Source organism: Dasypus novemcinctus, chromosome 27, assembly GCF_030445035.2.
Source record: "Dasypus novemcinctus isolate mDasNov1 chromosome 27, mDasNov1.1.hap2, whole genome shotgun sequence".
Taxonomy (NCBI): Eukaryota; Metazoa; Chordata; class Mammalia; order Cingulata; family Dasypodidae; genus Dasypus; species Dasypus novemcinctus.
In genome coordinates, this window is record NC_080699.1 from 22945862 (window position 1) to 22970667 (window position 24806).

Below are 24806 nucleotides of genomic sequence, written 5' to 3' on the forward strand. Positions count from 1 at the left end.
CCCAGACCACGGTCTTTCTTCGTCGCAGTCCACCTCCATGTGTTCCCATCCATTCTTGCAGGGATTTGGGGCTGAGGTAAGGGAAACCAAACCCAAAGCTGCCTGTCCTGCAGACACTTCAGAGATGCACGTGCAAGCATGTGCAAGGCAGCATTAGCTGGGGACTGCTCAACAGAAGGTGTAGAGATGCAGGGACGTAGCTCACGTCGTGGGCATGCAGGCAGGAGGCACACAGCCGTGGCTTAGGAGAACTATCTGTAGTGATTTTTGTCTCCAATTGCCCTAAATTACTCCACAGTTACGAATGGCTGGCATGTCGGTATTATTGCTTTTCAGCCCCAGCCAGGTTCACTGCCGCGGAGATCCCATCCCGATCGTGACCCTTCCCCTCCTCCCTGCCTGCAGTCTTCAGCCCCCAGGGCAGGCGGGGATGGGTTGCAGAGAGCCTGCTCGCTGGCCCACTAGATCCTGCTAGCTTGCGAACTAGACCCTGCGCACTTGCCAACTAGATTCTGAGACAGCAGCAAGTGAGACTGGGGTGCACCGGGGCGGGCTGGTAAGTTCTCGAGCAGAAAACTCACCAGAGGCCGTCCCTTCCCTGCGACTTCACCGAGGGAGGCCCAGCCCCACCGGCCCCACCAAGCGGCCCACCCTACAGAGACCCAACCTTCCCAGTGGTCTCCCATTCCCACCCACTTTTCTCCCCATTTAGGGCCTACCAGTAGGGGTGCGGAGAGTGTGACCTGAGAGACCCAAAACCCCCTCCAGCCACCAAGTGTCTCCCCCGAGGCAGGTGCATGGCCGGCACCCCTTCGCCAGGAGCCCGGGCAGGGAAGCACTGGGTGACAAGGCCAGGGCAGGCGGTGCGCGCAGGCAGGAGCCCGAGCTGGAGGCAGCCTCCCAGCTGGCTCAAGCTGCCACGCAGGCCCCGCCCTGCCCACCCTCCCCTCCTTCTTCTCCTGTCCCTTTCCTTTCCCTTGGCAAGACTCTGGCTCCCCTGCCCTGGGGTAAGCCCTCTTCCCTCTGCCACCCAACTTTTCTGAGCAGCATTCAGCCCCTAAGTGGCCAGAGTTGTCAGGAGCAGACTTCTCACCTCCCACCCAACCTTCTGGAGGCCACAAAAACAAGGAACAAAGGTAGGGGTGGGGCAGGGAGAGCACAGAGAAATCCCAGATAGAATCACACATGAGTGGATGATTGCATGTCAAATAACAATACAGAAAAGTGCATATATCGTGTTAGATTTTTTTAATTGAGCATTTACTATATGGCAGGTAACTGAATTATTAGCCTTGTTTTATAAACAGGGAAATTGAGGTTCAGAGAGCCTGAGTGGCATGTCCAAGTTCATCACATTACAAGTTCACATGTAATGGAGAGGGAGATAGACCCAGGTGGTCTGTCTCCAAACTGCCTAAACCCTGCATGACATGCCCCCCGCAGAGGCCTGCCGCACTGGGTGGGAAGAGATGGCCCCACGTGGGGAGGGTGCAGCTCAACACGAGACCCTTCCTACTCTTCTCCCTGTGGCTCAGGCTAGAGCAGGGGTCAGAGCCCTGGGGGAGGGCACAGCAGGGCGCCAGTCCACGTGGTGCAACCAGTGCCTTCTCCCACCCCCACCCTAGACCTCATCATCCCTGCCTGGCTCCCTGCCCTCAGCCTCTCCCCAGGGGCAGCAACAACCTAGCAGCAGAGGGAGCCAGGGGACCCAGGAGCAGGGGGACACTTCTGGCTAGTTCAGTTTTCCCCACCTGCATGGCCACGCCCATCCACCCACCCGCTGAGTCTGCTCTGTTCAAAGTCACCTCTTGAGGGTCTCCCATGCCAGGGAAGGTAGCCAGAGGGAAGGAAGCAGGTAGCTGCTGGCAGGGGCACCTGGGGGCAGCACCTACTGCTGGCACAGAGGAGGGGCCGAGGTAGGGGCTGTTCTCCCAGGGCCTGCGGGCAGGCCCCAGAAGCCCAGGCTGAATCTGGAGCTCGGTTCGTCTGGTGCTGGTCTGGGGGTCTGGCGGGCCACTGCATGCAGCAGCTGGAGCCAGAGTGGGTGTGTGAGTCTGGAGGGGGTGGATCTGAGCCTGCAGCAACCTGAGAACCAAGACTTCCCCAGAGACCAGAGCTCCACTCCCAAGAACCCGGGCCGTTCAACCAGTCCCAACGCCTTTGCTTTCTTTCCTGGGAACCAGGACTTTCGTCGTTCAAAGGAGAGAACAAAGCAGGGAGGGGAGGAGAGGCAGAGCCTGAGCCCCCCAGTCTGCTGTCCCCTTCCCTGCCCCTTTGGCTGCTGTGATTTGCCTTCGCTTTGGTTCTCCCTGGCATGTGGCAGGGGCAAAGTGGGAACTGACAAGGCCACCTTCAGATCTCTCCCCTGGCACTTCCTGGCTTTGGGGAAAATCACTTCTCTGGGTAACAGCTTCTATGTCCATAAAATGGGATACAACCCACCCTGTGGTTTATTGCACAAATTAAATGCCTTCCACATAGCTGGCCTTCAACAAATGTTAGTTCTCATTCCCTTTTCCTTTTCCACCCATTTTCCATTGCAAGGAAGCCCAAGTAGGAGGCAGGGACAAAGAACCTTTCTCCCTTCCTGGACCGGGACAGCAGGTCCTCCTCTAGGCATCCCCTATAGATGGCATGGGTTGTCCCATTGGGAACTGATGGAAACTACTAGAAATCCTGCAGGAACAGTGGTGATGCCAGATGCTGGAGCATTCTTGGGAGAACATCAGGTGCTCCTGGGCACACGATGAGCTACCATAGGAAGCCATTTGGAGCAACCTGGGCACTACCAGAGCTTACTAGGAATTACTGGAGGTTTCTGGGATTCCATGGGAAGTCACCACAAGTACTGGGGCCTTATTCCATTGGAAAGATACTGGGGCAAAACAGAGAACATGACAGGGGCTGCTGGGAACATCCTGGAAAATTACAGTGAGCTCTCTGGGGGTCACTGGGAGCAAAAGCATTCCTAGGGGACTCTGGGAATTACAGGGGGGGCATAATGGAGGCCCCTGGGGCCTTTTGGGAACACTAGTGGCTTTTTTCCCTCCCGAAGCATTAAATTTAGCACTCTAGGCTGTGCTTATCTCAACGTGGGGTATGGATGGGTGGGGAGCCAGGAGCGGGCCCCACTGCCCTGGAAGAGCACATGGCCAGCCCTGGGAGTGTGCGCAGCAGCCACCACCGTGTGCTTTCCCAGGGGAGGCAGCGGCCTCGGGGGTACAGCAGCCTGGTTTGGGAAGCTCACCCCTGAATGGGAAGCAGCCCCACATTCCTCTAGGGAGCCCTGCCTGGCATCAGTCCCGGCGACCACAGAGCCAGAGGCACAGAGAAGGCAGGACTGTTGACAGGAAGGGCTGAAGCAATGAGACTCAGTGGAGCTGTGGGGCGGGGCATACCCAGCTCAGCCACATCCAAGCCCTCCTCTGGGGAGTCCTGGAGCTGCACGCAGAGCCGCGCGGCCTGCCCAGAAGGAATGAAAGAAAGGCCTTCTTCCCCACGGACGTGGCACCGGAAGGAGGCAGCAGGACTCCAAGTCCAGCGCTACAGGGTCACATGTGGGTACTTCCACGCTACCAGGAGGCTGGGGGGAGGCAGAAAAAATGCAGGCACAACTGAGTAGCAGAAAAGCCACTCAGAAAGTCCTGCTGAGCAGGCAGGTGGTGCACACAGAAGGTCAGGGCCAGGCCCCTTTCAAGAGCTAGAAACGGTCAGAGGAAGAAGGAAAAAAGTAAGACTCATGACTTTTATCTTGTTTATAGAACTATTTTTCAAGTAACTGCAAAATTTTTAATGTCTTTAAAAAAAAAAAGGCAGGCCTGACACATCCCCAAACTTAAAGCACATCAGTATCAACCATGGGCTATTCAGCACCCACTGTGTGCCAGGGGACTCGACCAAGTTCAGCCCCACCCCATGGCCCTCACCGTCTCTCCATCTTCCCTGGAGCACCCTTCCCGGCCAGAACCTGGGTGTCACCTGGACGCCGTGCTCTCCCAGGAACCCCTGCTCTCCCTCGCCTCTCACCGCCCTTCGGGAGCCAGGTCCTGCCTTTTGGCCTCGTGACAAATCTCTCTCCTTCCATCCCTCAGGCAAATTGCTGCAGAGCCGCGGGCGGAGCCTGCCTCCAGCCTTGCCCGCCTCCGCGCTGCTGCCAAAAAGGGCGTCCTAAGGCAATGCCAGCCGTGCCCGCCCTCGGCAGAACACCCTGGCTTGCCTCCTCACAGCCCATAAAAGAGAAGTGAAATTCCAGGCAAGAAAAGGCCCTACGGCTCCCAACACCATCTCTCTCCGGTCCCCCAGACCCCTGCCCATCTCTCCACTCCTCTGCCCTCTACCTCCACTGGGCCTCTCACATCCGGCTCCTTGTCTGCTTCCTTGAGCATCTTTGCCTCCCCAGCATAGAAAGGGGGAGGTTTCCCGGGAATGATGTCATGCCTGAACAAACAAATGGATAAATACGGGCAAGGATAAGCCAAGAGGCCCGTGAGGTGGTAGCATTGCCCCCCTGAGGAAACAGATTGCCCGAGAGATGAGGTGGCCTGCCCAAGGTCACTCAGAATCAGCACCACGTGCCCACTCAGAAGAGCCCTGGAGGGCTCAAGATGAAAGAACTGGCTAAGAACCCAGGCTGGGCCAGGGGCAGCGCAGGGTGGGCGTCAGTGGGTGGTCGGGGAGAGGGCTCAAGACAGAAGCTGAAGGGCAGCGCTGCGGTGGAACGGCTCAGAGCCCAGGCAGAGGCTTCAGTCGGAAGTCGAGGGGTGCCCCCGGGGTCCCAGCAGGGAAGAAGTGTGCTCCCTCGGGAATCAGAAGGGAACTAAAGAAAAACCTGGAGGGAACGAATGTGTCTCAAGCTGTTGAGCACCTGCCTCCCACATGGGAGGTCCCAGGTTGGGTCCTGTTGCCTCCTAAAAACACACACACACACACAACAAGCAAACAAACAAAAAGGCCTAACTCAGGGAAGCCAATGTGGCTCAGTGGTTGAGCACCGACTTCCCACAAAAACAAGGTCCCAAGTTCAATCCCCAGCCCTGATACCTCAACAGGAAAAAAAGAGTGGGGGAGAGGAAATGCTAGGGCTGGAGTGAAGACAAGACTCTAGGACGGGGTACACGAGCCCACGTGGCTGTGGTGACAAGGCTGTGTGTGCAGGCTGTTAAGCAACCCTGCTCACCCTCAAACCCTCACCAGGGGAACCATTTTAATTCTCAAAAAGAGAAGTAATTTTAACTCTCAGGAGAAGAAAGCTGGGGTCACAAAGGCTGGGCCTCGGGCCTGTGAAAACTCAGCTTCTTAGCCTGGTGGTAACAGCTGGTAGGAAACCTGAGGTCCCTGGGGAGAAGACAGGTGCATGGATAACCCTACTCCACCTCTACCCTCATCTGAGTCCTCCCTGTCCTTCAACGGCCAGCTCCCCACCCGAGCAGCACCCGTTCCTCCTGTGAATGGCCAGAACATTCACCAGGCCCTCAGCCTCCACGACCTTGTCCTGTGGTCTTCTTTGGACATAAAAGATCATCTCCTGAGGTCCAAGGTGATCCTGGGGAGAGAAGTGGGTCGGGTCTTCCATCACCAGCCCCTCACTCTAAGCTTGTTCTGGTCCAGTCTGCACCTGCCCAGAGCTCAGGACTCCAGAGGCTGGCAGGAGGCGCGCTCTGGGTAGCAGGCAGGCTTCCTTAAGGAGGGGAAGTCAGCTGCCCCCTGATCTAGTGGATGGACCCGCAGATGGCCACATGCCCAGGAAAGCACCAGTGGGGCTGCTGGGCCAGAAAAACTGGGGCGCCTTGGCCCCAAGCGGGCAGACCAAACCGGAGTTGATACGCACACCTGTGAACACAGGTGCAGGGTGAATACGGAGAAAGTGAGTCATGGCGAGTCACTCGGCTCAGGATGCTGCCTTAGTGCCTCTGTGCCCCCAGAGTCAGGGAAATGTGGATGTGGGGTAACTACAGAACATGGGCCTCGGGTCCCTGCACTTGCTCACCGTAAACCTTCAGCACCAGAGCTCTGCGCTGTGTGGCCTTCATTAGACCCTGCGGAATCTGCCTGGCTAAAGGAGGGTACACACACTGTCCCCACCCAGGGGCCCCTCATCATCATCCCTCACCTAGACCTGAGTGCATTAAGGGCTAGAGGTAACACAGGCCAAAGGCCAGCAGCAGGTAGCAGAGGAGCTTGGCACCGCCCTCTTTGTGCCAGCCAGCCTGCCCCCCCAACCCCTTCTCCTGCTCAGGCCAGCTCCAGGCAGCCACCGGGCAATGAGGAGGATCAGGAGAGACGGGGGATCCAGTACAGGCAGCCCTGCCCCCGGCCACCCTCTCCTCCACCCCTGGCAGCAAGGAGCCCCATCATCAGGCACTAATTAAATCCCCCTAATGAGGAAATAAGGATGCAGGAGCTGGCTCCTCCATGGCCTCCCCGGCCCACCGCCCTCGCCTCTCCATCGGACTTATTGCTCGTCACAGGATGTTTACAATAATTTTTAATTTGTGCAATTATTAATCACTTTTCTATCTGCCTCATTTGCATAATAATTAGTCATCTCACTGTTTGGCATGCCTGTGAATGACAGTGTTTTAAATTGAATTAAGATTTTAATATTCCATTTTCCTGCTGTCTTCCCCCTCCACGCGCTAATCAAAGTCAGATTTGGCAGCCAAAGGAAGGTGGGGAGGAGGCTGGCAGGTGCTGGACTTGGCCGGCTCTGTGCTCCTGAGAAGGTGCAGGGAGGCGGACATGACTGGAGAAGGCAACAGCAGCCGTGCCTCGCCTGGAACCTGGCACATGAGGGGTTAAGCAGCCTTGGTTAGCTGAGTAGCAGTAATGAGGTGAGGTGAGGGCAAAGGCACTTGGGGAGTGAGGGGGCGACACTGGCTCAGTGGCACCAGAGATCAAGGAAGGTACTTGCATTTTCCTCCCCAAATAGGCTGCTTTTTACAAGCGGAAGTTGGAAAGCACATTACAGGCCAGTAATTGATCCCTAGTTACTAGTCTAGGTTAACTTTCATGGCTCAGAGTCCCCAGGTAGAGAAGCAGGCTGGAGAAGTCTAAAACCCATCGCCATCCTTGAGATGTGCTGAGAAAACAAATCTCTGCAGCTGAGTGTGGCTCCCCTCCCCACTCTCTAGAGCTGCCACCCACCCACCCAGGCTGGGTGCCCCACAGACCTTTATCAGGGGTGTCAGGGTTCCTCTGAAGAGGGGCAACAAACAGGGGCAGCTGTGGGTTGTTCTCTCTTTCTTACCCCCAAGTCTCTCTTCTGACCATCCTGGAATTCAGCCTCAGCCTAGAAGAGGGGCTGGAACCTGGCACATGAGGGGTTAAGCAGCCTTGGTTAGCTGAGTAGCAGTAATGAGGTAAGGTGAGGGCAAAGGCACTTGGGGAACGGGACCACACTGGCTCAGTGGCACCAGAGATCAAGGAAGGTACTTGCATTTTCCTCCCCAAATAGGCTAGAAGAGGGGCTGCTCCGTCCCACAGCCATTGCGATAGTGCCCCACCTGTTGCCATGGCAATCCCCGTGGCTACCTTGGATACCCATTGCTGCTCCAGAATTTCCAGCTTAGGCAGTGCAGCTCTCCCCGCAGCCTGCTTAGAACGCTTCGCCTTTTACCATCACTGAGGACAAAGGGAGAGGAGCCGGGTATGGTCACCAGCACATGGCCTGCAAAGCCAGCTAGGAGCATCTCCCTCAAGGTGAGTAGGGGGAGAAGATGGGAGGAAGAAAAGACCCCAGGGCAGGTCAACAGCTCTGGGGAGCAGCAAACTCCAATTCGGCAAGGGCTTCCCCGGGCCAGAGTCAGTGGGAGGGCTCCATCCTAGTACAGAACTTCCCACCTCCCTAAGGAGCAAGGTTTTCCAAGTCTGCCCTCAGGTCAAGGGAGGGCAAGTCCCCTGAGGGGGGGGAGACAGAGATGGGGCCTTGCCACTGGAGTTCAAGCTGAGTGGGAGGGAGGGCTAGAAGTTCCCAGGAGCCCTTCTTCATAGGACTCCATGGCTGGTTTGCATTCCCAACTCACAAGTCCATTACCTTGGTCATGCAGAGCAGGTGCCCAGCCTTCCTTGGGTCCCCTCTGGCACAGGGTGTCCTGGGGCTGGCCCATGAGTCCTGCCAATGCATCCAACTGCTAGTCCACCCAGGAATGCAGCAGCCTTGGGAGCTCATATTATCAGGAACCCGTGTGCCCTCTCTTTTGCCTGCAGTGGCAAGAACAGGCATAGTCAGAATTCGGGAGAGGCACAGTTTTGTGCCTTACCCAATCTAGGAATTAAAGGGTGCTCTGGAGAAACCGGGCCCCAGGGCTTTGACTCTGTCCCCCAACCCAGAGCACAGGCTTCTTACCATACCTCTAATCCAGGCCCGAGCCCAGAGCTTACTTCCTGGTACCATCAGCACACAGGGACTAGCCCTGCGCCACCACCACCTTCACCCCACCACACCCAGCTCTTTGCTCCTCGCCCCTTCCTCCCACAGCACACATAGCTGGTCCCACAGCACCCTCTGCTGGCCACCTTCGCCTCTGCCACCTCACCTGGGCATGAAAGGGACTCTGGTTCCCACGGACTCCAGTTTGCCCAGGAAGTCCTGGTTTACACTTGTCCCGGCATAATTACTAATAGCAACCCTCCACCCAAAGGGTCCCATTTTGACTGATACATTACATGGTCTCTAATCACAGTCAAGGTCAGGGTCCAGTGGACAAAACACTGAGCATGGGGCAAGTAACCTTCTCTCTGCCCCCAACCAAAGGCGAAGTTATTCCCTTTTAGTTAGAAGCTTAGGAGAAAATTTGGAGTCCCCTGCCCGTGGCCGAAGCAGAGGCATCTTGACAGCGCTGCTTTGGGGGAAAGGGAAAGCAGGTATTGGGGTAAACACTTGCCAGAAGGAATAGAAAGCAGGAAGAAAGGAGAGCAGACACAGCAAGCGGGGAGGAAGCCTGGAAGGAATACAATGCTATCTCCACCGGCGTCCGGCAGATGGCAGCACGGAGCAGTCAGCCTCAGCCCACAGGCACTGCAGCCGGCAGCCCACCCAGCTTGGTACAGTACAGCTCTGGGGTGTGGCCTCCGCCCTTCTGCAAAGTCCCCAGAGACTGCAAAGCTTCTCAATTCCCCTTATCCTACTCTTCATCTGCTTTTCCCCAGCTGACCCCTTAGCCTGAATTACAAAGTCAGTAGATAAAAAGGCGTCATAAGGTTCCCCCACCTATGAGACCAGGCAGGAGAGCCAGAGCCATCAGATCCAGGGTAGACCCGGCCTAGATTCCTACCTGCTGTGCTGTGGCCTGGCTGCTGTAAGGCTCTCCAGCCATCTGGGTTGGGAGCTCCTGAGTGCAGAGGTATAGGGACCCTCTGCTTTTGTGTGGGGTAGGAATGGGGTCATAGAAATCAGGGCATTTCCACATATGCTGCCATCCAGAGAGGATAATGCAAACTAGCTGCACAGTAACATATAAATGTACTCTGTTTACACCAGGAGTCTTCAGTCCTGGCATTTGGAGATGAGGACAGTTGCAACTCCCAGAGCCACCCTCTACATTGCATAAGCTTGTGTGGTTAGTGGGAAGGGAGAGACTGGGCTGGTGCAGACAGGATTTTCTTGGGTCCATTTCCCCACTCATGAGCACCCTCTGTCTCCACGTGAAAGCATGTGCCCAGACCCTGCTGCAAACAGGGGCCATCCTGCTCTGTACTCGAGGAGCCCACCGCTTGGGTGATTGGCCTTTGGGCCTCAGTTCCATGCTTCCTCCCTCTGTGTTCCCTCCAGCCTAAGGCCAAGACGGGGGCCAAATTGGGAATTTTATTCCCCTTTTCCACATTCAGGAGAGGGTTATTGTGCAAAGGAAAAATAAGGACCACAAACTCCTTGGGGAGATTTCAAAGATAACTGACTTACACATCATTAATAAAATAGCTATGGAGTTCTAGAAATTCACACTTGCTCACTTCTTACCTGTGATGGAACTTCATCAACCATACATTGAGCTGAATTCAACAAGTGTTTTCTGAGGGTCATCTACCAGCCAGACTTTGTGCTCAATGCTGGAGATGGCAGTCTCTGTCTTTAATAAGCTCTTAATAAGAGCTTTAATAAGTTTGGCAAGCGGAGAAAACACATCACAATTCACTGTCATATAAAGAGCTGTATACTAGAGTCAGGTATATACAAATACTGAGAGTGAGAGCCCGAAGAGGAAGTATTTGATTCTGCCTTTCTGCTGGTAGAGAGGGAGTCAGGGAAAAACTTCACAAAGGAAATGACATTTGAGCTGGACCCTAAAGGATGAGTCAGGTTTTGCTAGGGGTGGGGAGAACAGGGCAGAAGCAGCAGCTTGGAAAAGCCACTAGGCCAGGAGAAGTGAGAAGATCAGAGAGAGCAGGGACAGGGGCTGATGCATCAGGTCTTGAGGAGCCTTGATATACAACACTCAGGTGACTGGGCTGCATCCTGCACACAAGGCCTTCACCCTGGATCTGCTTCCCACAGGAGCCTGGAGGACGCTTCCTGTCCTCAGTCTCCCCTAGCTACCGAGATAGCCCCACTTCCCCCACCCTGTTCTCCCCAAAGCCATATAGACTCTGTAGCTGGGCCTGGCTTGGCTGGCAGCGCCACTCCATGAACAACTGGCAGGAGAGTTCCAGGAGCTAATTTGGTATTCATCTAATTGTTGCGGACATGACCATCAATTGGCCAGCTGATTGGAGACCTCCACTAAAGAGCTGTGCAGGGAAAGGCAGGGAAAGACACTGCATCCACCTTGGCCTACTGTCACCCAGAGTAGCCACCCCAAGACTCATTCATTCATTCATGCATTCATTTATGCTTTTGTAGAAAGAGCACAGGTTTTGGTCAGTGTGTAGACTTTAGCCTCAGTTTCCTTATCTTTGTTCGGCTGTTGTGAGCTGAATATATGGAGAGTGCCTGGCCCATAGCAGCTCTACATAAATGGTAGCTGGCAGTACTTGGGTGCAATACCTCGGGCTAGGAGCTGAGGGTTGGAGAATGAAAAAGAGTGAGTTCCAGGTCATAGGATGTCAGAGTTCACAAGAGAGCTTGATAAGCAGTGGGTACAAAGTGCCGTGGAAGCTCAGAGGAAGACCTGATCGTTAAGTAGACCACTGGAAGCAGTAGCAAGAGTTTCAATTCTGAGTTCCTAAGTAGGTCTGGGCCAAGAGGGTCCCCATAGCCCTTGTCACATTACCTGGGGGTCTCCCAGCACCTCAGGTTATTGCTTGCATAGCAGCTTCATCTTTGTCTACACTTTCTCTTTAATCCTCATCAAAAGACCTTCCAAGTTGTGACTCAGAAGCTAAGTCCTCTCCAGCATGATACCAGGTTAGCCAAGCTAATCTGAGCCCTGGGAGAAGGAATGGGCCCAGAGAGCCTCCATTCCAGCCTCCTCCTCTCCTGTACCAAGAAAATCCAGGTCAAGGTCCCTCACCCCACCACCTTTCACGTTGAAAAAAGGTAGAGGAACAAGAAAGTGGGATTTTTAGAGGTGAAAGGCAACCATACCAGGTCCAGAACACCAACTGCACAAGGAAGAGGCGGGGCAACATGACTTCTCTTTTCTCACATTTGCCAAGGAGACGTGGGGACTTAGTTTCTCACATGGGTTGTCATACTTGGTTCTGCCGCTGGCTGGGGGGTGGCAGGCCGGGAAGAGGCCCTCTGTGTGAAGTGTCTATAACACAAACTTTCTATGCATAATTATTTTCCTGCTATGCCATTAGGTAAAAGATAGTCTGCTTCCTAAGTTTTAATACACAACTCTTCTTCTATTGCTTTAGCCTTGTGGCTCCGGGAAGGAAAGTAGGTGGGGCAAGGGAAGAAAAATGCAGCCCAGCACATTTGAAATTTTGGCAGGTGGAAGAGGGATTGTAAACCCCAAGATTGAAAATACAGGCAAATGGTGAAGCCAAGGGAAACACAACTGAGACTAGCTGGAGCTTCTCAGGTATGGACCACAAAGGCCTCAGGAGGTAGTACAGGGTGGGAAGTGTTCAAACCGGGGTTGAGGGGAGCCTTGAAGAAATAGGACTGCCAGGGGGTCCCAGCACTGGAGTGGGTCCAAGGATGAGGTCTCATTTAAGAACATTTCCAGCTGATTCTACGATTGCTATAATTAGCACTACCTTTCCATGGGACTAGAGGGGGCCAGCAGTTGAACTAGCAGAGTGATGGCAAATGCTTTAAAAATCAATTGATGTAGGGAAAGTGGGGCGAATAGAAGTCCTTTACATCTCTTCCAACTCTAAGGTTCCAATTTTGTGATTCCAGGTTCTGAAACAGTCAGCTACTGGGGAAGCTATACAACTGATGTGATGCAGATTGACTCTCTGTCTTGAGACACCTGGTGCGTGTGTGTGTGTGTGTACATGTGCAGTGGGGAGTAGAAATGAGAGCAGGGCAAGACCAACATGTCCAAAAAGGCCAAGGGCCAGAGCTTGCTCACACACACATGCACATATACATCACACACACAGCAGAGGTCCAGAGTTAGGCTTTGGGCCTGTGGCAGAGATCAAGACGCAAAGATCTTGAGGCATAAGCAATTAGGAGCACAGTTGCCTCCACCTCCTTTCCCAAAGCCAGTGCAGTGCTTTCCCTTTAAAATGCGGAGGACCACAGCAACCTACCTCAGCCCCTCTGCCGATCTGCCAAAGCACAGGAGCTTTGGGACAGAGGACAGGCTGAGCAGAGAAGCTACTGCCAACATGACTCAGAAGGCCAGGGGGCCAAAGTGCCTCCCCTCCAGCCACCTCTGCAAGCTCTGTAACTGTGGGTGAGTGTCCTCTAGCCCCCCATTACCCTGCCTCTCCCTTCTCACTCCCTCCCTGTCCCCAAAGGTCCAGCTCTCTGCTTCATTCCCTCTCAGGCAAGGCTGGTGGACACGATGCCTCCTGCCCCGGGTCCTGCTCTTGCTCAGGGCTGGCCAGACCTCAGGCTCCCCTAGAGCGTTCTCCTTACCTGAGCCCAAACAGGCCCGTTTCCCCACTCCCCACTGCAAGCCCAACATCAGCCTTTAGTAATGGCTCTTTGGCAGCCCGCCTTCTCCACTCTGCAGGACACACACGCCTCTCACCCTACTCTGCCTCCTCCACTTTACAGCTGCCAGTCAAACATTTTACTTTCTTCATCAGCCAAAAAGCTGCTTTTCTAAAGGAGCAGCAGCTCCTCCTCTGCCCACCTCCCACACTTGAATCTCCCAGGCTGAGCCTGGAGCTCTGTGGTCACAACGTGACCAGTCCAGAGAGCCACCCTTCTTCCCTCTCCCTGAGCCCGGGCAGCTTTGGAAGCAGGGAGGGGACAAATGCCCAGACTCTTGTGCTCAGCGAGACCACGCTTTCCTCTGCTCCTCAGGAGACACAGACCCCACTGCAGCTGCACCACGCCCTGGGGTAGGGTCCCCTCCCACCTGGAGATCTGCCCATCTATCTGGAAGTCCACCACTGACCATCTTCAGAGTAAGCCACCCCTCCCCAACCAGCACTACTTTCAAGACAAAAAAAAAAATCTGAAATGCTCATTAGCACCAACTGTTCCAAAATGGCATATGCCCTTAAATGCAGAGAAGGCCCTCCCCGCATTCCTACTGCTCCAGTCTCACCTAAAATTGGGTCTTGTATGGACACCATCACCAGCGCCCCGCCTCTCCCCTTAGTTGGGGTAAGGAGTAACAGCAGGCTGCCATGAGGCAGGTCAGGAAGAAGTGCTGGACTAGGCCAACGACTGCTACTTCTCCCCTCCCTAGACCCCTTCTCTCCTGGAAGCAGACCCTGCCCACTTGACTACCCCTCTCCAAGCAGCACAGCCCTCAATCCCGCCTGGCAAGGGAGGCTGGCTCTCCAAAAGCAGCCAGAGAACAGTGAGCCTGGAGTTCAGGTAAGGTCAGGAGTGAAAGGAGAGCCTGGGATAAGCACCACTGAGGCAACAGCCATGCTCTCACGCTATCCTAATACTCTAAGGGAAGACACTATTTATTAAGCACCTATTATGTGCCAGGCACTATACTAGATACTTTATTTAAGATCCTCTCAAAACCTTAAGAAGGGATGTATTCTCCTGATTTTACAAATAAGGAAATGGTGGCTCAGAGAAGTTAGGTAACTTGCTAGAAGGGAGCGCCTGCCTGAGTTTTTGATGACATCAGACTCGGGGAAACTGACCCCCACTGACTTTCCCATTAATGAGGGGAAGATAAGAATGACTTCTCTGGACACCTTCCTGCCCCGAAAGGGGGAGCAGCAGCAGGGATTGCTTTGCAGAACTGGGAAGCCCAGGAAGAAATTGCCCCAGAAGACATTCAATACCGCCTGGAGCCCCCAAACTGCTTCAGGCAGTACTTCAAGCCTCAGTGGCTCCCCTCTCTACAACCTGTGGAGAATGTTTCAAGCCTCGGAAGATGGAGCCTGAGAACTGCTATGGGGAGAAGCCCTCTTGCTCGGTGAGGCTTAGCCTGGTGGGGTGCAGGGTGATAAGGCACAGAGGAGTGGCATTCCGCATAAAACAGAATCCAAATCCTCTGTTCCCAACCCAGGGGACCTCCTGTCCCCCAGTGGTGAGCACCACCAACTCAGGGGAGCATGATAAGAACAAGGGCCCTGGCCCTCTCTCTGAGCCCTTCAGCCTATATATGGTCACTTGGTCAACCAGCATCCCTCTGGGTAGTCACCGTAACAACCACCCCATTCCAGCCTTCCCTCCTCCCTGCTTTGGCTTGACCAGCTGGCAGCCCTGCAGTCCAGGCTTTCAAAACTCAGGTGACCCAAAAGGGGCCGAAAGGCCACTCCAGAATTCCACAAAACAGACCCTGCAGTTGTGGCCGTGGGGAGACAACCTTGAAGGTCAGAATAGTGGAGGAGGCAATGCTAATATATTTTAGGTCTGTAATCCCCATTATACAAAAAGAGAAAAAGGCCCAGATACAAGAAAAGGCTTGACTGAGCTGAGCTGGCCAGAAGGAGCCAAGAACCGGGGTCCAGATTTCCCGCCCTCCACCTCAAGACTGCCTCATGTAGAGGAGCCTTCCACACACTGCTGCTCCCCTCCGGGGTCTACAAATTGACCACTAATCAGGTTTCCTTCCAGAGCCCTCCTCTTGGTCAGTCCGTGTTCCCAGTTCACATTCAGGGCCGAAAAGTCATGCCAGTAGGGCATCCAGGCTATGTAGAGAGCCTCAGCCAGGATCAGAGTGACTTTCAAGGCCCACTGTGGAGGCGAGTCATCACACCTTACCCAGACCAGAGCAGCCAGGGGATCGAGTGAGTAAGCAGAACCATCTGGAAGTGGCAGGACTGTGGTGGGTAAAGGAGGGACCTATTTCTCAACAAAAGTAGTATTATAAATTCAGAACTCAGTCTTCTATCCATTCTGAGACATAACTGTTGAATACCACAAAGGATTTTTTTTTCTTAATATCTTGGATATCCCTCTAGTTCTGCTTTACTTAGTCTCTCACCTCACACAAGATTTGAACAAGGACTAACTTCATACTGTTCATAACTTGGGGCAACCCCTTCCCTTCTGTTTCCATGGGAGACATGGACCCCCATTGTGAGCCAGGAGGTAGAACAGGTAGGCTTATCCAGTGCCCACAAAACTACAGAGAATGAGTCAACCCACTTGCCCATCCTTGTCCTGCTTCTTCCCTATTAAAGCCTTGCTCCTCAGGGCTCAGAATGGCACTCTCCCTCCGACTTGCCCCCCAAGGTCAGAAGTCCCTGCTTGAACCCAGAGCCAGTGCCCTTCACAATGCTATAGAATTTGCAGCCCATTCCAAAGTGGCAGGTGAAAGGATACCCTTTACCTGGAAGTGAACAGGGACACCAGTCTAGCAACAAGAACAGCTCTTCTCCACCAGCACCATACTTTCAAGCTTCTCTTTCCCAAGATCATATTCTCTAAGCTGGAGCCTCCAGTTGCCTAACAGGGTGTTTTAGAAATGCTGTCCCTTGTTGCAGGTGTCACATTCTCTTTGCTGTGTCTTAGTATAACTGGGGAGTGGGAAAAGAAACAGATAAAGTAAATTAAAATTGTATTTTCAGAGAAGCAATATATAAATCTTCATTTGAAATTATCAAAAAATACACTGTATAGTTTAATCAGACATGCAAATGAAAGGGGGAAAACCCCACACAGATGGCTCTGAGCTCCTCTATTTGGCATGCCTGGATTGATTCACAGGTGTAGATCCCTATTTGTTGAGATCTTTACCCCATGCAGCAAATACATCCAGAGGGTGCAGAGAGAAACTGCCCCTGGCTGGCGGCCCACTACTCGTCAGCACCAGAAGCCAAGTGGGCTGAAGCGGGAGGCGACCATCCTGGGTGAGGACAGCTCTGCCAAGGTAAACCAGTGACCAGCGTAAAATGGCACAGCTCTCTGCCAAAGGGCAACCAGCGTGAAGATGCTCCCTCAACCCAAGGGTGGGAGCAAGGGCACCTAGGACACCCCAACCTTTCTTGGGAAACCCAAAATCACTCACATAGGCTCTGATCCTCCCTGGACGCAGAGGTAATGTAAGTACGCACACCTACGCTGGACACATAGTACGTACTTAATAAAAGAAGAAACCGAAGTTGTTACCACTTCCCCAGACATGCATTCCTCTCTTCCCAGATGTCTTATTTACTTCCTCCAAAGGTCTTGATAAAAGCAGTTAAGAGTAAGTGCCCCTCTAGCACACTCGGAGTCACCAAAGCCAAGTTCCAAACTGAAACCACCAGTAAGCAATTCTTCCAGGACTGGAGCTCAGTTCCAATTACACTATGGAAACTCTCATTTCAGAGGCCATCAGCAGCCCCTGGTAAGAACAGTCCCCCAGACTTTCCCTTCATTTCTCACCTTGTACTAGGGTGAGGATGGATGGGGAGAAGCACAGGAGAGAGAAGGCTGATGTTTAAATCCTGGCTCTTTCCCAACTCAGAGTGATTTTGAGAAAGTTAGCCTCTCAACATAAATGTTTCCTCTTCTGCCAAAAGAGAAAGAAAGTAAAGAAAAGGGGTCATGCTTAGTAGGCCCTAGAGATGGCATTTTTACCTAGGCAGAATAAAGTCTCACTGCTTGCAATCCCCTGGCAGACAGAGGGTGCTGAATGTAATACGTGGAGAGGAAGACTTGACCTCCATTTTCACCTCACTGCTATCTGTCCCCTCCCAAGGGTGTGGGTCCACAGGCACCATCTGGAAATCCAACAACCAGCAGGGTCTCCTACATGCCCTTGTTTTCTGAAAGGGTGAAGCTGTGTAAGCCCAAGATCAACAGCATTGAGTCTGAGACAAGCACAATTTCTCTCCTGAGCACAGGAAATCTTTCAGGTACAAAAGAGAGACCGAGCCACAGATACATCATTTGTGTACGGCAAAGCAAACCAGTGACATAGGGAATGCATGATGCAGCTCCGGCCCTGCCAGCCCCGTAATCTCTCTCTGCCTATTTTTACAGGCCAGTCCAGCTGCCTGAGAGCCGGCTCCAGATGTACTTGTGCCAACAACAGGACTCAAAAACAGAAAACCAGGAAAAAGACTGCCAAAACAAGCAACGCAAAGATACACAGCTCAGGACACACATACCCTAACCAGCTCCAACTTAAAACTATCTCAAAGCTAGATACCTCACAGCCCAGATGCAACTTCCTCCCTGGGACTTCCCAGCCACACTCTCACCAGAACCCAGCTCTGCTTGATGGTATGCATCCTAGAAGGTCAGTGTGTTCCAGGAGACCTGAGGGAAAAGGAAGTCATAGTATTTCTCTCTTACCAATGAACCAATGACAAGCATCAAGTCTTCTCAAATCGGTACCATAAATTAATTATATTCTATTTGAGCCACAGTGTCTGCTCACTGCTTTTTTAAATAACTTTTAAATTGAGATATAATTCACAGGCCTTAAAAATTCACCCTTTTAAAGTATACAATTCAGTGGTTTTCAGTATTGCCCACTGCTTCTTAAATCTAAACTTGAGAGTAGGAAAGTAGGCATAGAGGATAGGAAGGAGATCAAGAGGGTCTGAATTTGACAGAAGAAAAATCTTCCTTCTAGAAAAACTTTCCAAGGCCCAAATAACGAACCGAATTTAGCAAGATACATTTTTGAGAGATTCTAAGGCTTATTATTTTGAAAAATGAGCACAGCCCCTGCACCGTGCCTTCCCCAGTCCAGACAAGGCACATCACACTGCCCTCCGCAGCCAGCGTAGGAAATCACAGCCAGCGGCGAGCTGGCCAGGTCTCTGCTGTGCAGGGAAAGTTCTCTAACACTTAAAGGCAGAGAAATTGGGGGAGGGAGAAGTCATCAATTTATAAATTTTCACCAATGCCTACTAAATACAGAACTCACCTGGAATAGCATCTGTTTCTCCTCTACCTCAGTCTCCTTAGAAACAATAAATTCCTTTGTTAAGGACAAAAAAATGTGTGGTTTAGGACCTCCAAAGCATCTGGCCCTCTTAAAGTGAGATGTTTCTAAGAATGAAAATAGTGAGAGGCTACACAAAAATGGGTTAAAACCTGATCCCATATGGAGACAAAACCCAACTGTGGAGAAGGGGTGTGGCAAGAGGCCAGGAACTAAATGTACTCACCACGACTTCTGCGCAAGGAAAAGGGGCTGGCTTGCAAAATAGCATAAAAACTATAATCCCGGAAGTAGTAAAGAGTAGGATGCAGTGTCCAGAGCCTCTATCCCTTGGGGCCTTGCTTTTTAAAATAAGCTTTTTATTTTGGGATAATCTTAAAGAAAAGTTGGAAAGGCAATACAGAGAGCCTTGTATTCTCTACCCAATTTTTCTGATAACATCTTATATAACTATGGACATATGTTAAAACAAGATATTACCATTGATATTTTACTATGAATTAAACTCCAGAATTTATTTGGGTTTCACCAGTTTTTCCTCTAATGTCCTAGCCTTGGGCCTTGTAAAAAAATTGTTTACAAGCAAGGAGCCAAAGGCCCAGATATGAAGTGTGGCTTAGGGGAAAGAACACTGGGTTCTAGTCCCATCCCAGCTACACAGTAACTGTAGAAGCTTAGATTTATTCTCTGAGCTTGTTTCCTTTTAAATGTCCTCCATCTCACAAATGCAGATTCTAGACATAATTCCAGTTTCCCCTTCATCTCTTTGCCTAAGCTCTTCTCTGACAATCACTAACCAAAGTTAGGGAAGAGACACCCCTAACTTGGCAGGGACCCGTGCTGATACTCTCCAGTTAGAGAAGGGAGTCTCTTTTGGATTTTCAATCTCAAAATTATTTCAAAACCCCAAAATATTTCAATGGCTAGAGAATGGACAGTCTTTCTTCAGCAGTCTAAGAAAGAATACTGCGGCAGAGATGATAGACATCCAACAAAATCCACTTTTCCCCTCTTCCAGGGCATGCAGATTCCATTTCTCAGGCTCCCTTACATTAAGCTATTGGCATGCAACTAAGTGCTAACCAACAGAACGTGAGTGCAAGTGAGTCACATCTACAGAGCTGGCCCATAACATCGGCCGAGCAATCCTCCAAGCTGCCTCAAATCACTAGAATGGCAATGCCCATAACGGCCTTGCCAGCTTGCAGAACTGCCCTATCAGCTAGGTCCCCAAATGACTGCCTGGAGTGGAGCACTACCCTCCCACTTCCCCAACCTGAAGTTACCCTGGATGTTAACATGAGTGAGGAGAAACAACACCCACTGTGCTAAGCCAGCACCTGTGGAGTCTATACGAGTAGTTTAGCCTACCCTAAAACAGGTACTAAGCAACCTTTCCATTAGGGCAAGACATTTTTTCTGGATCTCTGAGGATGTGCACATACACCGGAATGAGGGCTTCAGGTACTTAGAATTGGTTTGATCATAGGCCCTCTATCACTTTCATCCACCAAGGCCCTTTTGTCTCCCTTTCCCACCTTCATTCCCCATTCTAGTCCCATTCTGTTTCCTCTCACCAACCCTATTCTAGTGAGTTAAGGTGAATATCTTACTTTAAAAATTACGTTGCTGGCCTGGAGAGGTGATCTAAAAATAATGTTCCCTTGTGTGTTTAATTTCGTTAGCTGGTTTTTTGCTCTATAGATCGTGTTCCTTATTCTTTTCACCTGGGTCTATCATGTGGCTCAGTTACTAACAATTTGCATGCAACTGCTTTTTACAATATTCTATCATATGTCTATACCACATTTGACGTACCAATTCCCTTGGTGACAGACATCTGACTTGCTTTCAACTTTTTGCTACCCGAACTACACAAAGATAAATGTTCTTATACATGTTTGTGGATTTGTGCATTTGTTTATAAAGGATGTAGCCAGGAATGGAACTGCTCTGATGTAAAATATGCACACACTTAAAGTATTACTACTGTTGTGTAACAAATTGCCCCAAAACTTAGCTTAAAATAACTCAGAGAATGAGAGAAATTATTTGCAAACCATATATCTGATAAAGGAATTGTATCCAGAATATACAACGAACTCTTAAAACTCAACAATAAAAAGACAAATAGGGAAGCAGACTTGGCCCAGTGGTTAGGGCGTCCACCTACCACATGGGAGGTCCACGGTTCAAACCCCGGGCCTCCTTGACCCGTGTGGAGCTGGCCCATGTGCAGTGCTGATGCACGCAAAGGAGTGCCCTGCCACGCAGGGGTGTCCCCCGCGTAGGGGAGCCCCACGCGCAAGGAGCACTTCGTAAGGAGAGCCGCCCAGCGTGAAAGAAAGTGCAGCCTGCCCAGGAATGATGCTGCACACACGGAGAGCTGACACAACAAGATGACACAACAAAAAGAAAAACAGATTCCTGGTGCCGCTGATAAGGATAGAAGTGGTCACAGAAGAACACACAGCAAATGGACACAGAGAGCAGACAACTGGGGGGGGGATGGGAGGAGAGAGAAATAAATTAAATAATAAATCTTAAAAAAAAAGAGACAAATAACCCAAATGAAAATGGGCAAAGGATTTGAATACACATTTCTCCAAAGAAGATATGCAAAGATGTACAACAACATTAGCCATTAGGGAGAAACACAATCAAAACCACAATGAAATACCACTTCACACCCACTAGGATGGCTATGATCAATAAGACATATAATAACAAGTGTTGGCAAGAACGTGGAGAAATTGGAATTGTCATAACACTATTTTGGAAATGGTTTGGCAAGTTTCTCAAAATGAAAACATACATCGATACAAAAACTTATACAAAAGTTCATAGCAGCATTATTCATAATAGCCAAAAAGAGGAAACAATTCAAATGTCCATCAACCGACGAATGGATAAATGAGATGTGGTGTATCTCTACAATTGGAATCATTTGCCATATGAAGGAATGAAGTTTTGATACATGCTACAACATGGATGAACCTTGAAAACATCCTGCTAAGCAAAAAAAGTCAGACACGAAAGGCCACATATGGTATGACTGTATTTATATAAAATGTCTAGAATAGGCAAATTAGAGACAGAAAGTCAAGTGGTTGCCTAGGACTAGGGTTCTGGGGAGGAAATGAGGAATGATTGTTAATGGGTACAAGACTTCTTATATTCACGAGGTGATAAAAATATTCTAAAATCAATTGTGATGATTGCACAGCTCCCTGAAAAATTCTTAAAAAAACACTGACTTGTACACTTTTAAGTTATGTAGTATGTGAATTATAACTCAATAAAGCCATTTTTTAAAAAAAACAAACATCCATTGTCTCACACAGTTTCTGTGGGTCAGGAATTTGGATGCAGCTCAGCTGGGAGATTCTGGCTCAGGCTATCTCATGAGGCCACAGTCAAGCTGTTGATCAGGGCTGCAGTCATCTGCAGGTGATGGGAGCTGAAGGGTCCACTTCCAAGGTGTTTCACTCACATGGTTGGCAAATTGGTGCTGGCTACTGATGAGAGGCCTCGGTTCTTTCCACATGGGCCTCTCCAGAGGACAGCTTGAGTGTCCTCGTGATGTGGCAGCTGGTTTCCTCCACAGCAAGTGACCCAAGAGAGTACAAGGCAGAAACTCCAATGTCTTTTAAGACCAGGCCTTGGAAGCAACACACCATCATTGCCAGGAGGTCCTGCTGGTTACACCGGATATCCTATTCATTGTGGGTGGGAACTACACAAAATCTTGAATACTAACTAGGAGGCAGGGATCATTGGGAGCCATCTTGGAAGCTGGCAATCACACTTGATGATGATGAAGATAATAAAAAGAGCTAAAAAATTTGTGACACTATGTGCCAGGCCCTGTTCTAAGATCACAAGAAACCTTTTTTTTTTTTGAAGATTTATTTATTTATTTAATTCCCCCCCCACCCCGGTTGTCTGTTCTCTGTGTCTATTTGCTGTGTCTTGTTTCTTTGTCCGCTTCTGTTGTCGTCAGCAGCACGGGAAGTGTGGGCGGCGCCATTCCTGGGCAGGCTGCACTTTTCTTTCGCGCTGGGCGGCTCTCCTTAAGGGTGCACTCCTTGCGCGTGGGGCTGTGGGGCTCCCCTACGCGGGGGACACCCCTGCGTGGGGGGGGGCACTCCTTGCGCGCATCAGCACTGCGCATGGGCCAGCTTCACACCGGTCAGGGAGGCCCGGGGTTTGAACCATGGACCTCCCATGTGGTAGACGGACGCCCTAACCACTGGACCAAGTCCGTTTCCCACAAGAAACCTTTGAGGTAGGTACTATTATCTTCATTTCACAGATGAAGAAACTAAGGCACAGAGAAGTTAACTGACTTACCAAAGGTCACACAGCTAGAAATGACATAGCTAGGATTCAAACTAAGGCAGTATAAGAGAGCCATACTCTTAAAAACTATGCTGCATTGCATTCCAGATATTAATTCCACCACGTATTACCCAAGTATTCTATAGAATGGATGCACCAGTTGAAACCCCATGAGTTTTCATTCTCCATGAGATTCCACCTCTTGCTTATTTTTGCCAAACAAGAGATACAAAGAAACTCACTAATGTTTTAATTTGCATTTCTATGATTACTACTGAGTTTGAGAAATTCTTCATACATTATTTAGCCATTTCTGGCTTTTCCCTTTTTAGTTTATCTACGAATATTCTTTGCCTACTTTTATTTTATATTCTTCCTTTTCTTCCTGAGTTGGAGTTTTCTATATTCAATCCCTAAAATATGCAATTCCTTGTCATTTTCAGACACTACAAATGTTTTCCTAATCCATACCTATCCTTAGCTTCATCTGTGGGGAACTTTGTCAAACATTAATAGAAATCTTTAATTTTGAAGTAGTCAAATCTATCTAGTCTTAAGGACTGTACTTTAGGGATCTTATTTAAGAAATCTATCTTCACTCAAAGTCACAAAGACATTCTCCATTTTTTCATATCAGCTTTATCATTTTATCTTTCATTTAGGTCTTTAATCTTTGGGATTTGCTTTTGTTTTATATGGTATGAGGTAGGGAATCCACCTTTATTTTTGTCCATACAATAAGCCAATTTTTTGAGTACCATTACCCATCTCTTCCCCACTAATTTGTGATGCTAACCTTATCATACACCGAATCTCCAAATATTCATGAGTCTATTCCTAAGTCTAGTTTAGTACTAATTCTTGTTTTCTCAGAGGAAGAATCTACCACTGTGGATGTTTTTTTTAAGAAGGTACCAGGGATTGAACCCAGGACCTTGCACATGGGAAGCAGTGCTCAACCACTGAGCTACACCCACTCCCCAGTGAACAATTTTATACACATTGCTTTCTAGATTAATGGATAATTTATCCATTACTGTCAGGATCCCAGGAGGATTCAATATTAGCCTGGATTCTTTCCAGAAACAGAATACCCAGTTAAGAAAATGATTTTTTAAAAAAATAAAGTATGTTTATTTAATTAAAAAAAAAACCACACCCTAACCAAGAATAAACCCTGGGGCACTGAGAAATCAATGCTTCCTCTAAAAGCCAGCAACAGCCAGTGTTGGCAGGCTTGAAAAGTATAGGTACCTCAGTCCAAACATCAGGTCCCAAAAAATCTTCTTGGGCCAGCATTGGCACTCACATAGCTGGTCTGTGTGGGCCCTGGTTAACAGCATGGACAACTGTAACAGAAGGATGTTTGGCTGTCCTATGTTCACCATCATAACCCAGGGCTATGCCCAGAGTCTCAAAAAGTTACATATCCTCAACACTCCACTTATAGGCAAGTTCCTCCACTGCCTTCTTGCTGGCCAGCCTGGCAAAGCGCTTCTGTTCAAATCCATTGGATCTGTAATCAAAAGACATACTAATCAGTCAGAACTCTAAACTGGCCACTTAGTAAAAAAGAAGAGTTTACAACAAAATAGATAGGGAGAAAATAAGGCAGCCATGTGAAAATATATAAGAGAAAATATATAATTCATCCTCTTATTAGTCCTTGTTCAGACATTTCTTCCACTCTTCAACAACTACTGCAAACCTCTGCCACTCTTTAAAGGCCCAACTCACTCTTAGCTGATGCCCACATTTCATATTTTACCCATAAACAAACACTTATTGAGTTGTTAAGGGAAGCAGACGTGGCTCAGCTAATAGAGCATCCGGCTACCATATGGGACGGTCCAGGGTTTGATCCCCAGGCCCTCCTGACCCACGTGGTGAGCTGGCCCACGCACAGAGCTGCCACACGCAAGGAGTGCCGTGCCATGCTGGGGCGCCCCTGCATGGGGGTGCGCCATGCGCAAGGAGTGCGCCCTGCAAGGAGAGCCACCCCACGTGAAAAAAGCACAGCCTGCCCAGGAGTGGCATGGCACACACAGAGAGCTGACGCAGCAAGAAGACGTAACAAAAAAGAGACATAGTTTCCCGGTGCAA

At 50.3% G+C, this 24806-nt stretch overlaps 1 protein-coding gene and 2 long non-coding RNA genes across 5 annotated transcripts in view; 1 reads left to right on the forward strand and 2 right to left on the reverse strand.

Annotated features, from left to right (window-relative positions):
• Window positions 1–1235: 1235 nt before the first annotated feature.
• On the reverse strand, window positions 1236–15995 carry LOC111765956 (uncharacterized). Of its 3 annotated transcripts, none has more exons than XR_009183761.2 (4): window positions 15813–15995; window positions 8033–8199; window positions 7531–7620; window positions 6247–7307 (listed from the first exon to the last, which is right to left on the reverse strand). It is a non-coding gene; the product is annotated as an uncharacterized lncRNA (long non-coding RNA). The 3 variants fall into 3 exon arrangements; XR_009183760.2 differs by having other exon boundaries at window positions 6247–6779; window positions 7170–7620; XR_002798148.3 differs by having other exon boundaries at window positions 1236–7620.
• Window positions 7389–21687, forward strand: LOC131276261 (uncharacterized). Its single transcript, XR_009183759.1, has 2 exons — window positions 7389–7698; window positions 17450–21687. It is a non-coding gene; the product is annotated as an uncharacterized lncRNA (long non-coding RNA).
• The window catches only part of BUD13 (BUD13 homolog), a 32898-nt gene continuing 29495 nt past the window's right edge, over window positions 21404–24806 (reverse strand). The window contains exon 10 of the mRNA XM_004465989.4: window positions 21404–24219. Coding sequence (XP_004466046.2) covers window positions 24126–24219 — 94 coding nt within the window. The 3' untranslated portion in view covers window positions 21404–24125. The remainder of the gene's footprint in view (window positions 24220–24806) is intronic.